This window comes from Bidens hawaiensis, unplaced genomic scaffold, assembly GCF_021521415.1.
Source record: "Bidens hawaiensis isolate Kalapana, Puna unplaced genomic scaffold, B.hawaiensis_p1.1 tig00013805_1, whole genome shotgun sequence".
NCBI lineage: Eukaryota > Viridiplantae > Streptophyta > Magnoliopsida > Asterales > Asteraceae > Bidens > Bidens hawaiensis.
Window position 1 is genome coordinate 60,571 of NW_027492179.1, and position 15,642 is coordinate 76,212.

The window sequence follows — 15,642 nt, forward strand, 5'->3', positions numbered from 1 at the left end:
TACATTACTTCCCCCACTCCAAAAAAAGATTTTCATACCCTGATTTGAAATTAACAAAAAATAAAATAAAACAAAACCTTAACCAAAAATCAATTGCACTTGTTAATTTGGCAACTTGTTTATGTTCATGTTCAAACACATTAATTAAAAACTAACACATATACCAACTCACATAGTAAGTTAGTTAGCAAATAAAAGCAGAAGCACTAATCATGTAGACTATTAATTAATATAAACTACTACTCTTCATAGTCTAGTTTTGGAAGCAACCCACCAGAAGAAGTCAACTAAAAGAGGCTCTTTCTTTCTTTCTTTCTTTCTTTAAAGGAACCATCTCATCACTTCACTTCCCAAATTCTCCCTTTTATCTTTCAATCAATTCAATCATCTACCAAACAAACTATTTCATTCCTAATGAAACCAAAACAATTTGAAGAAATTGAAACCTCAAACCCTAATTTCTTGATCTCTTCAAATTGAAGCTTCGCGTCAGTCAGATCTGACGGTTATTGTTGCTGTTACGTCAACAATTCGGAGTTTGTTCAAGACATATGAGTTTTTAGGGTTTTTACGCGCCTGTGATTGGAATTAGGGTTTATTTGGGATCTGAGATTCGAAATGGGGATTTGTTGGAGTATTCAGATTAAAGCTGATAGTGCCTTTTTGACAGGTGATTTTATTATAATTAGTTTATTTTTTGCTGTTAATTGAGCACTTTTACATGAATATTAATGTTAATATTATTTGCTGTTTTTCTATTGTCTTAAGCTTATATGGATGGCTTAGGGGGTGTTTGGCCTAGCTTTTTTAGCAAAGCTTATAGGTTTTTTTTTTTTTTTTTTTTTTTTTTTTTTTTTTTTTTTTTTACAAAATAAGCTTAATTTGGTGTTTGGTTTAGCTTTTTTAGCTTATGCTTATAAGCTTATATAAGCTAGTTTGAATAAGCTTATTTGTAAGGGGATAAGTTACTCATTTGCCCTCAAATGATGGTGGATTAATAATATTGAAGCCACTTATTACGGTAACAAATCAAAGAATGGTGGATTTAACAACTTATTAAGACGTATAATCAACTTGTAGAATATAAGCTAATCCAAACACTTAAAAAAAGCTTATCAAATAATAGAAAATAAGCTATAAGTATAAGCTACTTTAAAATATAAGCATAAGCTAAAAAATAAAAGCTAGGCCAAGGAGTTGAATCAAATTTCATTAGAAAACAAAGAGTTGAATTATTATTATTATTATTATTATTCAATTTGACTTAAAATTTTACAATTATGAAACTTTGTTGTATTTAGTGAATTTTTATCTTCACTATTACTTCACACTTCAAGTTAATTGGGAAAAAATATCACTTATTGGTAATCACGAATTCAGGATTCATATATGTTTCATTTGCCTCACTCATTTTTTTTATATAAAATTTAAATAGTTATAAAAAAATTACATAGAATTGGATAATGAAAGCTGAGTGAGTTTAGAAGAACAAAAAACTTTAGTGGAATACTTGAGAAACTTGGTTACTATTATTAAGTAGTGTGTAAGTGAATGGTATTGTTTAAATTATAAAAAAACTATATGTGTGATATTATAGGTTTTGATTCTAAAACAGGAGAAAAGAATGGAAACAGTAATTTAAGTAGCAAGACTTCAACTGGTTCTCAAACACAAACGCCTCGAAGCGAAGGTGAAATTCTACAATCATCCAACTTAAAAAGCTTCACTTTCAACGAGCTTAAAAACGCCACAAGAAACTTCCGTCCCGATAGTGTTCTTGGTGAAGGTGGTTTTGGTTCTGTATTTAAAGGGTGGGTTGATGAGCATTCACTTGCAGCTTCTAAACCGGGAACTGGTATTGTTATTGCTGTAAAAAGGCTTAATCAAGAAGGATTACAGGGTCACAAGGAGTGGCTGGTTAGTCCTTTTCACTTTCTTGATCATACTTCTTTTCACATATTTATTAATAGTCAATGTAAGTAATTGATACTAAAAATATATTATTAAAGCAATCAAATTGAAACCTTTAAAAAAGTACGAATTGAAATGTTAATTTTTTTTAACATTCTTTGATGATTGTTGTTAATAATATGAATGGATAACTATTTAATAAGTACGTAAATATAAGATTAAAATAAAGTTATGTGCTTTAGTTATAGCTTGTAACAAATTGCATGAAACTCAAAAATCTTGTTAAGATAACTTTAGTTTACTGATTGCCTGATATCTGATTTTCATTCTTTAACTCACAATATTGCATTCCCACATCCAAATAGACCCCTAAGTTTGTGAATTATGATATAGTTTTTGAGTTATTAGTTTGTCTTTAGACCTGCTACAAAAAGCAAAATTGTATCCTAGTTATCTAATAATTATTCCAGTTACTTTTTGAATATTTCACTTTCTGTCAACAAAATTTAGCTTCTGAACAATTAAATCTTCCACTTGTGCAGGCAGAAATTAATTATCTTGGACAACTTCGCCATCCCAATCTTGTGAAATTAATCGGTTATTGCTTAGAAGATGATCATAGGCTTTTGGCATATGAGTTTATGCCAAAGGGTAGCATGGAGAATCACTTATTCAGAAGTAAGTTACCAATATATTCATACAGCATTTTTAGTTCACCATATTTAAAGGTGACAATTTTTATTATTTATGCATGGGTATTACCAAAAATGTTTTTTATACATTCTATTTAACATAATAATACTGTCAAACAAGTCAAAAGTCAGTCAACGTCTAATTTTAATGCATACAACCTCCCAAATCATTTTATTCAAAGGTTCAGATTATTAACACAATAAAATTGTCTGATTACTATTCAAACGATCCTCACTTATAGAACCTTATAAAAAGCGGACATAAATATTTACGGTCCAACCTAATCCGACCTGGCCCGTACTTCAAAACAACCATTTAAACCTGTTACCCAACGCATCTCTAACATCTAGTACCATACTTCTATATTTTAATCACACAAATTCTTTATATGAAACAGGAGGTTCGTACTTCCAAACACTTTCTTGGCGTCTACGCATGAAAGTTGCTCTCGGGGCTGCCAGGGGTCTTGCTTTTCTTCATAATGCTGAACCAATGGTTATATACCGGGACTTCAAGACTTCAAATATTCTGCTTGACTCGGTATGATGTATTTTTATGAAGCTTATAATCTTAGTTCTGTTTTATTGCATAAAATGCCAATGCACTTTCACTTTTGAACCATTTCAATGACTACACACTTTATTGGGTCATAACTAAAATTACCATTAATCGTACTAGTTTAATAAATGCAACATTTATATGCCACTAAAATATTGCTTTGTGACTTTGACTGCAAATAACAGGATTTCAATGCAAAGTTGTCTGATTTTGGATTAGCACGGGATGGACCTACGGGTGATAAAAGCCATGTTTCTACTAGGGTTATGGGAACTTATGGATATGCTGCTCCTGAGTATCTATCAACAGGTATGCTCAATTGTTTGTGAATATTTAGGTAGTTATTGTAGTTGAATTCTCTCTAGTTATCTCAAAAGAGTGTTTTGGTAATTTCAGAAGTGTCGGTTTTTGGAACATAAAAAAATTAATAAAGTAAATTAGTAGTTGTAACTCTTACTATGTTTTATTTCTGCTTTGATAAAGGTCATTTAACCCCAAAGAGTGACGTATACAGCTTTGGAGTGGTTCTTCTAGAAGTCTTATCAGGTAAAAAAGCCATAGACAAAAACCGGCCTCCCGGTGAACACAACCTAGTTGAATGGGCCAAACCGTGTCTAAGCAGCAAACGAAGAATTTTCCGAGTCCTTGACCCACGTCTCGAGGGTCAATACTCACTCGGGCGGGCCCTCAAAGTCGCCAACCTGGCTCTTCAATGTTTATGCATGGAGCCCAAAATGAGACTGAGTATGGATGAAGTGGTGTCCACTTTAGAAGAGCTTCAAGATGGTGAAAAACGTGAGCGTAAGGGCCAACAAGGGGAGACCGCAACTAACAAGGCCCGGTCGTGCAGACAAGATGTTGGGACCGGGTTAGTAGCGTATCCTAGGCCTTCGGCTTCCTTGCGGGCTTAATATTAATGTTATGAAATGATACTGTTTTTTGTATGTCAAGTGTGCCTCAAGGGTCTACTTGGTGTGTACAGTTATTGTTATTTTTTTTATCTTGCTCCGCGTTTTGCGAGTGGGTTCGTGTCAGTTGTTTGTATTCAGAGAGTATGTTGTGTTTTATGAATGATTTTTGGTGGTAATGATATGAACTTGTGTTAGTTATAGAAAGAATAGTTCTGGATTGTTGTGTGAAGGGTAAAATGTAAATCTGAGAATTTTGCTGTCCCTGATATTTAATAAGGTGAATGAGTTTGTGTTAAAAAGAACATCTATTGCACAAATATATAAATAAAACAGATTTTACAATTTGGACATTTGGTGAATCATATCTGGGTCTAGACGTGCACAAAAAAACCGGTTCTGGAACCTAACTGGTGGAACCGAACCGGAACCGGTTCCAGTTCCAACCCGGTTGGTACAATACCCGGTTTGGGTATTTTTGTATCCGAAAATCGTACCCGGTTCTCCTATTTGTACGTCAGTATCAGTTCCAACCCGGTTCCTACCCGGTTCTTAATTGGAACCGGTTCGGTTCGTACCTGGAAAAACCGGTTCCGACGGGTTTTTTTTGAATGGTCAAACAAAAGTCAAACTAGCCGTTGGAACCGGTTCCAACGGTAATATAGCCGTTGGAACCGGTTTTTTAGACACCAATTAGCCGTTGGAACCGGTTCCAACGGTAATATAGCCGTTGGAACCGGTTTTTGAGACAATAGATCCGTTGGAACGGTTCCAACGGTAATATAGCCGTTGGAACCGGTTTTTGATGCCCAAACCTATATATAACTTGTTTCCACCACTTGTTTCACCACCAAACTCAAAAACAAACTAAAATACTACTCCTTTAGCAAACCCGTTCCTTTACCCGACCATCCAACTAAATATTATTATGGCACCCATCAAAAAAACTAACAAGAAGGCTAAGAAGAGTGCTTTTGTTGCCCCCGTTCCTGTTACGGAGGACCCAAGGGTTGTTACGGTAGTCAACCATAACCGCAACCAAGACATATGGAAGAATTGAGATTTGATTGTGGATGACGAAGGTTATCAAAAGGCTCGTTGCAAACTATGTGGTTCAATATTAAAGCACGATTCCAACTCTACTTTGAGAAAGCACATCGAGAAGCCATATTGCAAGGCGTTGAAAGGGATTGGCACGACCGATCAAATTAACTTGGGTAAAGATGGTACACTATTTCGTTACAACACGACTCAAGTTCAAGATAGAATGGCAAAGTTCGTTATTCAACGAGGTTTGCCGTTTTACCACTTTGATGACCCGGAGTTGACGTCGTTGATTCGCGAAACTCTACAACCGAGATACACACATGTAAGTCGTACTACCTTAAGGCGTCATTGTATCAGGTTGTGGGAGTGTGCTAAAAAAGAGTTAATCGAGTCTTTTCATTCTTTAGAAGCCATGGTTAGTTTAACTACCGATGTTTGGTCGGCACCACACGGGTTGCCCGAATCATACATATGTGTCACCGCTCATTGGGTTGATCCGGTGACATGGCAATTGATGAAACGCACCATCGCTTTTGAAAACTTCCCGTTCCCACATACCGCCGAAAAATTGTTTGAATTACTTGATGAAGTTATAACGACTTACAACTTGAGAAATAAAATATTTTCGATTTCGTTTGACAACGCTTCAAACAATACTAAGGCGGCTGAAAAATTTATCATTAAATATTCACCACCTTGTTTCGGGGATTTTTTTCATGTCCGATGTGTTGCACATATCATCAACTTGGTTGTTCAAATAGGTCTTGACAATGAAAACATTTGTGATGATTTAAAATACTTTAGACTTATGTTACAAGATGTCTTCAAAAGTGGTAAAAGAAGACATCTTGAATATAAGAACTATTGCAAGTCGGTTGAAAGAAAGTATTTGGGGCCGAATTGGGACGTTCCAACCCGTTGGAACTCAACTTGTCATATGTTAAAGTGTGCTTTTGCCCAACGCCAAACTTTACAAGCTTTTCATAACAATCTTGTTGAAGAACGCGAGGCCGATATGTTTCCGGAAAGTGTTTGGGTCCAAGTCGGTTATTTGTTGGAGTATCTTGACGTGTTCAAAAAGTCAACAACAAAATTATCGGGAGTCTATTACCCTACTAGTTGTTGGGTTTTGCAAGAATTGTACTATATGTCTTGTGTTTTTAAAAGCTTTGCGGAGAAGAACAAACTCTTCGAAAATATTGTTGCGGTGATGAAAGAAAAGTTCATAAAATATTTTGAAAACATACCGCCGGTCTTTACTTGTGCCGCCGCATTAAACCCCTATTGGAATGTTAATGGGGTTGAAACAACGATTGAGGAAATATTCGACAACTTAGGTATGCACGAGATTGACCCGAAGTTGTCGACGGAAGCGAATGACAAGTTCAACAAAAACCTTCAAGACCTTTATGACCATTATTTTCAAATGTATGGTCCAAGCACGAGATCGTCTTTTGTGAAAAAAACAACAACTAGTAGGCCGTGCAATGACCCACTTATAAACTTGATGAATGGGATTCGTGAATCGGCATCTAAGAGGCAAAGAGGAAACACACCAAGTAGCGAACTTGGTCGATATAGTGGAGCAAACTATGTTGAGGGCGCAACGGTCGACGAAATTCGCAATATTGATTTGTTGGCTTGGTGGAAAGGTAAACAAAACGAATTTCCCATTCTATCCGCCATGGCTCGTGATTTGCTTGCCGTACAAGCCTCAACGGTTGCTTCCGAATCGGTTTTTTCTCTTAGTGGGAGGGTGTTATCTATGCGAAGAACAAAACTAACTCCCGAGTCTCTAGAGGTTTGCATTTGCCTAAAGGACCATTTGGATGCGGTGGATCGTGTACAACACAAGGCGAACTTTGAAGACGAAATACCAATAGAGCGTCATATTCATGATGAGGAGGCGGAGGACGGGGTTTCTTCCGATAACGAAGACGAGGGTGAAGACGAAGAAGAGTTGTAATTATTTGTTTTGGTAAAATTATTTGTAACTTGTTCAACTAATATTTAGTTTTGATTTGTTTTATTATAATTACTTTTGTTACTCATGATTAATTTTTGTTACTTTTTTAATAACGACGAACATTTTATTTATTTAAAAAATAACTATTACAAACATTATTAAAACATAAACGATACTAAACATAACAACTAAAACATAAAAAACAAAGTCCGTCGTTTTAATCCGAGAATACTTATTTTTGGGTTGTAGAGCCGGACGACTCTCCCACTTCCATTTTTTTAGCTTCCAACCTTCTTTTCTCTCGACAATACTTATTCGTATGTTTTCGTAATGTCGAGTTGGACCCTGCTTTAAGAAACTTCGAGCAATATTTGCAACGTGCCAACTCATGTGAGTCGGTCATGAGACACAAATCGTAATGAACCCAAACATCGGGGCATCTTGTTGTTTCGATCACCATAACAACGTCATCATTAGTTGCCATTTGTTGTCGGTTTAAGGTTAATTGTGGTTTGGAGTGTGTTTTATAGTTTTGGAAGTGGTTTAACAAGTACACAAACAAACCTTGTTATTTATAGTAAGAAAATAACCTATTTGTAGTTAAAAAACCGGTTCCAACGGTCAAAAACGGCTATATAGCCGTTGGAACCGGTTCCTAACGGCTATAATATTTAAATTTAAAAAAAAACCGGTGGAACCGGTTTTTACGTAAAAACCGGTTCCGGTTCATACCCTACCCGGTTCTTAAAAGTTAGCATATCTGGGCATCGGTTCGGGTCGGGAACCGAACCGGTTCTTGATTGGAACCGGTTCCATTTTACAACCCGGTGTAAAAAAACCGGTTTCGAACCGGTTCGGGTTTTCCAGTTGAACCCGATTTGTGCACCTCTATCTGGGTCTGTAATAGGCGCTCACTCCCTTAGTTAGTGGTCGAAAGTTCAACTTCCACGGATGTATAAAAAGCCGGTTTACTCTACTTCTACACCTATTTTTAGTTGCAATAAGGACTATTGAAAAAGCTCGTGGCTCGCTCGATAAAAATTCGACTTGAGCTGAGCCGGCTCATTTTTGTAACTAGGCCAAGGTCGACCTATGCTCGGGCCGGGTCAAGGTACATATTGTTAGCTTAATCATAGGCTCGTTTTACTTCAAGCTCGAGCTCTATCCGAACCGAGCAGTCTCATAAACAGCCTTACTTTTAGCGCAACGTTCCTAAAACAACAAACAAAAATACATACTACAATAGAGGTGACCGGTTTGTACTCGATTTCGTAACTGGTTACTAACTGGTCCAATCCTAACCGGTTACTAACTAATCCTAACCGCCGGTTAGTAACCAGTTTATATGATTGACTTCAAAACCGGCTATAAACCGAACCGGCTAATCGTTTATTTATTATTATTTTATTAAAAATTGGGTTTTTTCCTATTATTTACCGGTTAACCGGTTTGGTCTAACCGGTCAAAACCGGTCTAACTGGTTAATTCCTGCAAAAAAAGAAAATGGTTAGCATATTAACCGGTTAATGGTTAACCAGTTAATCGATTTGCGCACCTCTTGTCACTACAGCAAAAGGCCATAACAAATACCAAAGCCCAGAGTACCCAACTTAAAAACACACAAACCAAAAAATAAAAATAATAAAACCCTCGGTTTACTCTTGTTCTACACCTTCTATCTTTAGTTGCAATTATGCCTGTTGAAAAATCTCGTGGCTCGCTCGATAATAACTCAAATAAAAACTATATAAAAAAAGCTTGATTTGAAACGACCTGAGCCGAGCTCGACTTGTTGGGTTAATCATAGGCCTGTTTTACTTCAAGCTTGAGCTCTTGTCGAGCCGAGCTGTCTCGTTTAACTCTGAGCTCAAGCTCGAACCTACCCTCACTCGACTTGTGAACAGCCTTAACAAGGTTCTTGGAAAGAAAAACATAAATACAGACTACAACAAAAGCCCATAACATATACCAAAAGCCCACAAACACTTACCCAAAACAAAAAAAAGCCCAAACTGCCTTCAACCTATCAACCTAACCCTAATAAAAACCACCCACTCACTCAATTCAATCCCAATCTCATCACCAGCCAACCTGCAAAGATGCAGATCTTCGTGAAAACCCTAACCGGCAAGACCATCACCCTGGAGGTGGAGTCCTCCGACACCATCGACAACGTCAAAGCCAAGATCCAGGACAAGGAAGGCATCCCACCGGACCAGCAGCGTCTGATCTTCGCCGGCAAGCAGCTCGAGGACGGCAGAACCCTAGCGGACTACAACATCCAGAAGGAGTCAACTCTCCACCTGGTGCTCAGGCTCCGTGGTGGCGCGAAGAAGAGGAAGAAGAAGACGTACACCAAGCCGAAGAAGATCAAGCACAAGCATAAGAAGGTGAAGCTGTCGGTGTTGCAGTTTTATAAGGTGGATGATTCTGGTAAGGTGCAGAGGCTTAGGAAGGAGTGTCCGAATGCGGAGTGTGGTGCTGGGACGTTCATGGCTAATCATTTTGATAGGCACTATTGTGGCAAGTGTGGCTTGACCTATGTCTACCAGAAGGCTTGAGGATGAGGTTGAGTTAATGTTTTATGTTATGGATGGTTCTTGAATTATTCTGTTCAACTTATGCTTTAGATTTGGATGTTTTGCTTCATATGGATTTTTAATAGTTTTGATATTCTGTGCTGAATAATTTTATAGCTCTAGTTGATTATTACATGGTTTATTTTTATTTCTCTAAAGCTGTGACAGATTTGATTTTTTGGAAGCATTTAGGTATGGGTTAGATTATAATTCAGTTATTAGAAATGGTTATTTTTAGTTAGGATTACATTATTAAGGTTAAGGGTTCACTTGTGTTAATCTTGGTAATAGTTTTTTGTGTAAATTCTGAGGCTGAGTTCAAGCTTGACTTGGTTTACGTTTGGCTTGTTTATCTAATTGAGAGCTGCTTGTGCTCAGATTGTTAAGTAATAGTAAGCTTGAGCTCAGCTCATGTCGAGCTTTGTTTTGTTTCTATAGCTTTAGCTCAGTTTGCAGGCATGCTTGCAAGCTTGAGCTAGGACTTCCATGGTAACATCATCGTTTTTGTTCAAGTTCTTGACTAATGTATAAGGGTTCACTTGTGGTTGTTTATTGAAATTAGGGGTGTAAACTAGCCAAGCCTCGATCTTGAGTAAGTTCGAGCTTTGATTGTTACTATTAGAGAGCTTGAAATTGAGTTTGGCTTGTTTTTTGATAAATTGAGAGCTTGAGCTTAACTCATTTTGAGTTTTGTTTCCAAGGATTGAACTTGTCTCTAAAGAACGGTTTTCAAGCTTGAGCATGGCTTGTGAGCATTTTTTTCAAGCTTGACCATGGCTTGTGAGCATTTTTTTCAAGCTTGACCATGGCTTGTGAGCATTTTTTTAAGCTTGAGCATGGATTGTGGGCATTGTTTTCAAGCTTGAGCTCTGCTTAGGCTCACTGGCTCAGCTTGTTTCCTATCTTCTAAATATTTTGTATTTGTATTGTATGTCTATTTTAATCATAAATTTATAGACAATATATATTGATTGTTTTTGTGATATTGTTATGTTATAACTATATTAATAAGTTTGATTAGTGAACAACTTTTTAGGCTTACCTGTGAATCAATCCAAATGATTGAGAGTCGGCCAAAGTTGTATATGCTTTGCTAATTTTTCAACAAGTTTGTATAAGCTATCGTTTTATCAACCATTTGTTCTTTAGATTACCTGATTTTTTTAAACAAGATTTGCATGGGGTGGGTGTGTTCACACTCTGTACTGGGTTAGTTTGGATTATTGGTTTTGGGCATTTTTCAAACCTTTTTTAAGGCAACTTTACTTGGAAACAACCTGAGCACAATAACCACTAATCAATGGTGCTGTATTGTATTTGTATCTATTTGAACTGTGCATTTTAGTTTTGATAGTTAAGTAAAAGAAAATCAAAAAGGTAGTAATGAAGGAGGGGTCGAAACTCAGTTCAGTTGGAACAAAATAAGGTTTTGTTTTGGAATTTTTGAGATTAGTCTGAAGTCAATTATCAAATAGCGCATGCTAATAATGTCTGTTCATAGACGTGAAGAAACACGGATCGATTAATAGGTTGCCAAGAATCGATTCAAAGAAACCAAACGCCCATTGAGTGTCTGTACTTCTTTGAGGGAGGACGGGGAAGGTATGCGGGCTATAGCTTGAACTTTATCTGGATTAGCTTTGAAGCCCGCATCCGTGACAATCACACCCAGAAACTTTCCTTCTTCCATTCCAAATGACACTTGGCTGGATTCAACTTCATGTTGACACTCTTCAAAGTGTCGAATGTCTCTTTGATATCTCTCAACATTTGATCTTCCTCAACACTTTTGATTACGAGATCATCCATATACACCTCTAGATTTCGACCGATTTGACTTTTAAACGCTATGTCCATCAATCATTGATATGTGGCCCCCGCATTTTTCAGTCCGAAAGACATCATTTTGTAACAAAAGGTGCCCTGATCGGTACGAAATGCTGTTTTGTCCTCATCGCCCGCTGCCATGCGGATCTGGTGATAGCCTTTGTAGGCATCCAGGAAGCACTTAAATTTGAATGGTGCTACAGCATCAACCTTGAGATCTATTTCGGGTAAAGGGTAACAATCCTTCGGACATGCTTTATTTAGGTCCTTGAAATCAATACACATCCGCCATGCCCCATTGCTTTTGGGGACGATGACTGGGTTGGCGACCCATGTTTGGTAACGGATTGGACGAATGATCCCTGCCTGCAAGAGGTCCTGGACTTGTTCATTTATTGCTTTTGTTTGTTCCGGACCCATCTTGCGTTGTTTTTGAACAATTGGCGTAAACAACGGGTTTACCCTTAGTTTGTGTTCCGCGGGACGCCCGTCATGTCCGCAGGTTGCCACGCGAAAACATCGATATTTTTCGATAATAACTGTTTCAAGAATGTCCGTACTATCTCGGAGATAGCAAATCCAATTGTTACAGTTTGATCAGGGAACTTTTTGTTCAAAACCCATTTTTCCTGTTCAGTCCTCAGAGACTGTTTTAGAATCTTGCTAGGTTTTGAGCTCTCGGTTGTGAAGCAGTGCCTGTTAACATGAATTATTGCGATGCCAGTACAAGTTGGGACTCCCACTGCACCGTGTGCCGTGGACGGATGAGCATTGAAATCACCAATCGCTTCTCGTCCAAGGATGATATCATGTCTTGATGTTGCTGGCAGAACCAGAAATTCGACCTCCTCTGTCCTCGAATGAATTCCATCACTCAGAGTGACTGGGAATGAAATTACACCTCGTGGATGCATTATTTCTCCTCAAAATCCCGACATCGGAGCGTGGATGGGTTTCAATCCTTCTTTATCTTCTTCGTCAAGCTGATCGAAGCATTGTTCATACATGATGTCCGATGTGTTGCAGGTGTCGAAGAAGACATAGTGAGAACGATAGTGCCCGAAGAGGGCCGTGATGATTAGGGGATTCTTATTGTTCGAACCCCCTTTAATTTGAGGGAAGATCACTGGCTCATTCTTCCACTCTTCATCATCAGATTCTTTTCTCTTATTCCCTGTATGGGACTCGCCTTGTATCATATGAACGTTCAAATCTTTAATTTGCTTCTTACTCGGGCCTTGGATGTCTCGAACGGGTGCTTTTCCATCGTCCGGTTTTCCATTTTTTACCAAGTGCCTGAGCTTTCCGGATTTCACAGCCGTCTCTATTTCGTTTTTTAATGATCTACATTCATTCGTATTATGACCAATGTCGTCATGATACGAACAGTGTTTGGTAGCATCCAAGAACGATCTTCTTGTTAGTGGCTGTGGTTTTCTGAATTTTATATTCTCTGTAGTGAGAATTTCAGCGGGAGTCTTTGAAAGAGGAGTCCAATTGTTGGGACCTTGGCTTGCGGGTCATGCTTTGTTCTTGTTGCTTATAAGGGATCTTGCATTAAATGGTTTTGACACATCCACACTTGGCTGAAGCCTTGATCAGATAGGTCCTTTCGCCTGTCTGTTAGGTCTTGGATTCTGAAATTCAACTTCAAACTTTTGCTTCATGTTACCATTCCTCGATGTTTTCTCAGTGTTAGCATACACCTTTGCCGCAGTCATCAGGTCGTCCCACTCTTTTGGCATTCCATCTCTGCCCGTAAGTGTGCGGACTAAATCGTCACATTTGACGTTTTTGCGAAAGGCACCACAAAACATGTCTTTGCTAATTCCGCCGATGTTCAAGCTCTCGTCATTGAACCTGGGGATAAAATCTTCTATGGACTCGTTATCGCGGCGAACAACATTCAAAATTTCTTAATGGTCTCGCGTATGTTTTTTCTGCTGGCTGAAGTGTTGGGAAAATTTTTTCACCAGATCGTCCCAACTGGAAATTTCACCGTTAGGTAACTTTTCAAACCACTCTCTTGCTGCCCCTGTTAGTGTCAATTCGAACATGTGACACCAATAGGGAAGCGTCCAACCACTAACACCACCGACCGCAATAAAGTTTTGGAGATGATCACTCGGATCAGTCATACCGTTATATTTACCCACCGATATAGGTATTTTAGCATTAACATGAAAGGGTGCTGTCGCAATACTTGCTATGAACTTTGATTTTTCGGCGAAAGCCGCGGGGCGATATGGTTTGGTAAAGTCTTGTTCCGCATTACTATGGTATTCGGTATGGCGGATTACGTCATGCGGACGGCTGCTTTTTGCCTGAGAACTCATCCTACTGTCACCGGTATACATACTGTAATCTCCCGGGTGATAAGATGAATCGTAACCATCAAACTCGTCTAAGTAAGATGGCATCCGCATATTTATGCGAGGACGAGGACGTAGCCTCGGAAGTTCACCAAACTCTGGTTCCGTCTGTTGAATGTAACGGGTTTGACTTCCTCTCGCTGTTGGTGGAGGAGAAGGAGATCCCCTAGGGGATTCTTCATAATCCAAAGTGCGAGCGTGAAGTCGCTCGTTGCGTTTTGTACGCTCGTATTCAGCCACCAAACCTTGTTGTTGCACGTGGAGCCATTCTTTAGGCGTTAAATGTCCCCTAGATCCGGAATTAAGCTGATGAGATCTCGCCACGTTAGAGTCATCTGAATCATTTTCCAGATCCAACACTGACCGCTTTCGGCGAGTTCCTTCCGTGATCCGTCTGAGATTACCCAAATTAGAACCTTCCGGTGCCGGGGCCCGTCCCATATCTGGTGGGGGGGGGGGGAACCGGTTGGTGCTGTGACGTTTTCTAGGGTAAAACCCCCAGGTGTTACGTCAATGTTCCGTGATCCTGGAGCGGTGACTCGCTCAAGAGTACGGCCACTTGGAGTCGTGATACATGCAAAAACACTAAGACCCGGAGGTGCTTCTGTGTTAGTTACACGTGACCCAGTTGCAGGGGTTCCCGTCGGCCCTTCAGGAGGTTTACTCATATCAAACGAACCAAAAAACCAACGAAAACTATTGCTGTTCTAACAAAAATCACGGATGGCGCCAATGAAGAAACATGGATCCACTCCCCGGGTATGGGTCCTAGATCCAATGAGTCCACAGGGTACAATACAATAATTACTACCAAGATATGAGTAAGGCTTCCTAAAGTCCAATGACCGGAACCTGCAAAACAGACACCGTGAGTCTTGTTACAGGAAGGACAAGAGGGGGGGTCTTCCTGTAACCACCCTCCGGCGTGAGAATCAGTAACGTTCGTAAATGGAGAAAGTACTGAAATGTAAAGACTAAGTGTAGTCAGAATGTGGGTGAGTGAATGAATACCTCATATCGTTTGACAATGTATTTATAGCCGAAGGATGATGGAAGATGATTGGGACAGCTGTCCTCTTCTAGAAAATCTTTGATAACCGCCTGGACACGTGTCTTCTTGTGATAGGTTGGGTTATACGTCCCATGTGCATGGGTATAACAACCTGGACACGTGTCACCAGCTGATAGGATGGATCGCACCCTAACCATGTGCACGGTTATAACAACCTGGCCAGGTGTCCTTTGTTCATTGGTTAGTGTGTCACGTATTCCCTAAGTAAGAATCATGAGCCTTCTTCTAGAGAGTACTTGAATGGTGATAGCTGGCCCGCGGGCATTGTCCTCCAGTTGCTATGCGGACAGATGTCTTGTCCTGCGGACGACTTCTGAGGACGCCCGGATGCTTCCACGCGTGCTACGAGGACGTTCCTCCTCTATCGTGATATGCGGGTGACCCATGTGTCCCGCAGGTGGCTTATAAGAGGATTCTCTGTGGTCCGCGGGTGGTACTTAAGGGTATTTGGGTCTTTTTGGTACCTTACCTCTATAACATGTAATTAATAATGTTTATAATAAGTTACAAGCTGTTGTCTTGTAAATGGTTTAACGTTAACCCTGGTGTCAGGAGACAAGACGGACCCAGAATTTGAAAGACATGATTAAGTACTGTTTCAACGAGCATTTACTACGTATAACTATATACATCATATACATAAAGTCATAAAATTATAAAAGATACATACCTACGTACATAATATATTAATATACATACATAAACTAGA

General features: G+C 39.1%; 2 protein-coding genes across 3 annotated transcripts; both read left to right on the forward strand.

Moving 5' to 3' along the window:
* Nucleotides 1-408: 408 nt before the first annotated feature.
* LOC143544955 (putative serine/threonine-protein kinase PBL10) lies at nt 409-4,280 on the forward strand. Of its 2 annotated transcripts, none has more exons than XM_077036923.1 (6): nt 409-670; nt 1,598-1,917; nt 2,454-2,589; nt 3,002-3,144; nt 3,348-3,471; nt 3,646-4,280. In XM_077036923.1, the coding sequence occupies exons 1-6, from the start codon at nt 619-621 to the stop codon at nt 4,071-4,073; spliced, it is 1,203 nt and encodes a 400-aa protein (XP_076893038.1). In that variant the 5' UTR covers nt 409-618; the 3' UTR covers nt 4,074-4,280. The 2 variants fall into 2 exon arrangements, with proteins under 2 accessions (XP_076893038.1, XP_076893039.1); XM_077036924.1 differs by having other exon boundaries at nt 1,616-1,917.
* Nucleotides 4,281-9,140: 4,860 nt separating this feature from the next.
* On the forward strand, nt 9,141-9,730 carry LOC143544956 (ubiquitin-ribosomal protein eS31 fusion protein). Its single transcript, XM_077036925.1, has one exon. The coding sequence runs from the start codon at nt 9,183-9,185 to the stop codon at nt 9,642-9,644; it is 462 nt and encodes a 153-aa protein (XP_076893040.1). The 5' UTR covers nt 9,141-9,182; the 3' UTR covers nt 9,645-9,730.
* The last annotated feature ends 5,912 nt before the right edge of the window (nt 9,731-15,642 follow it).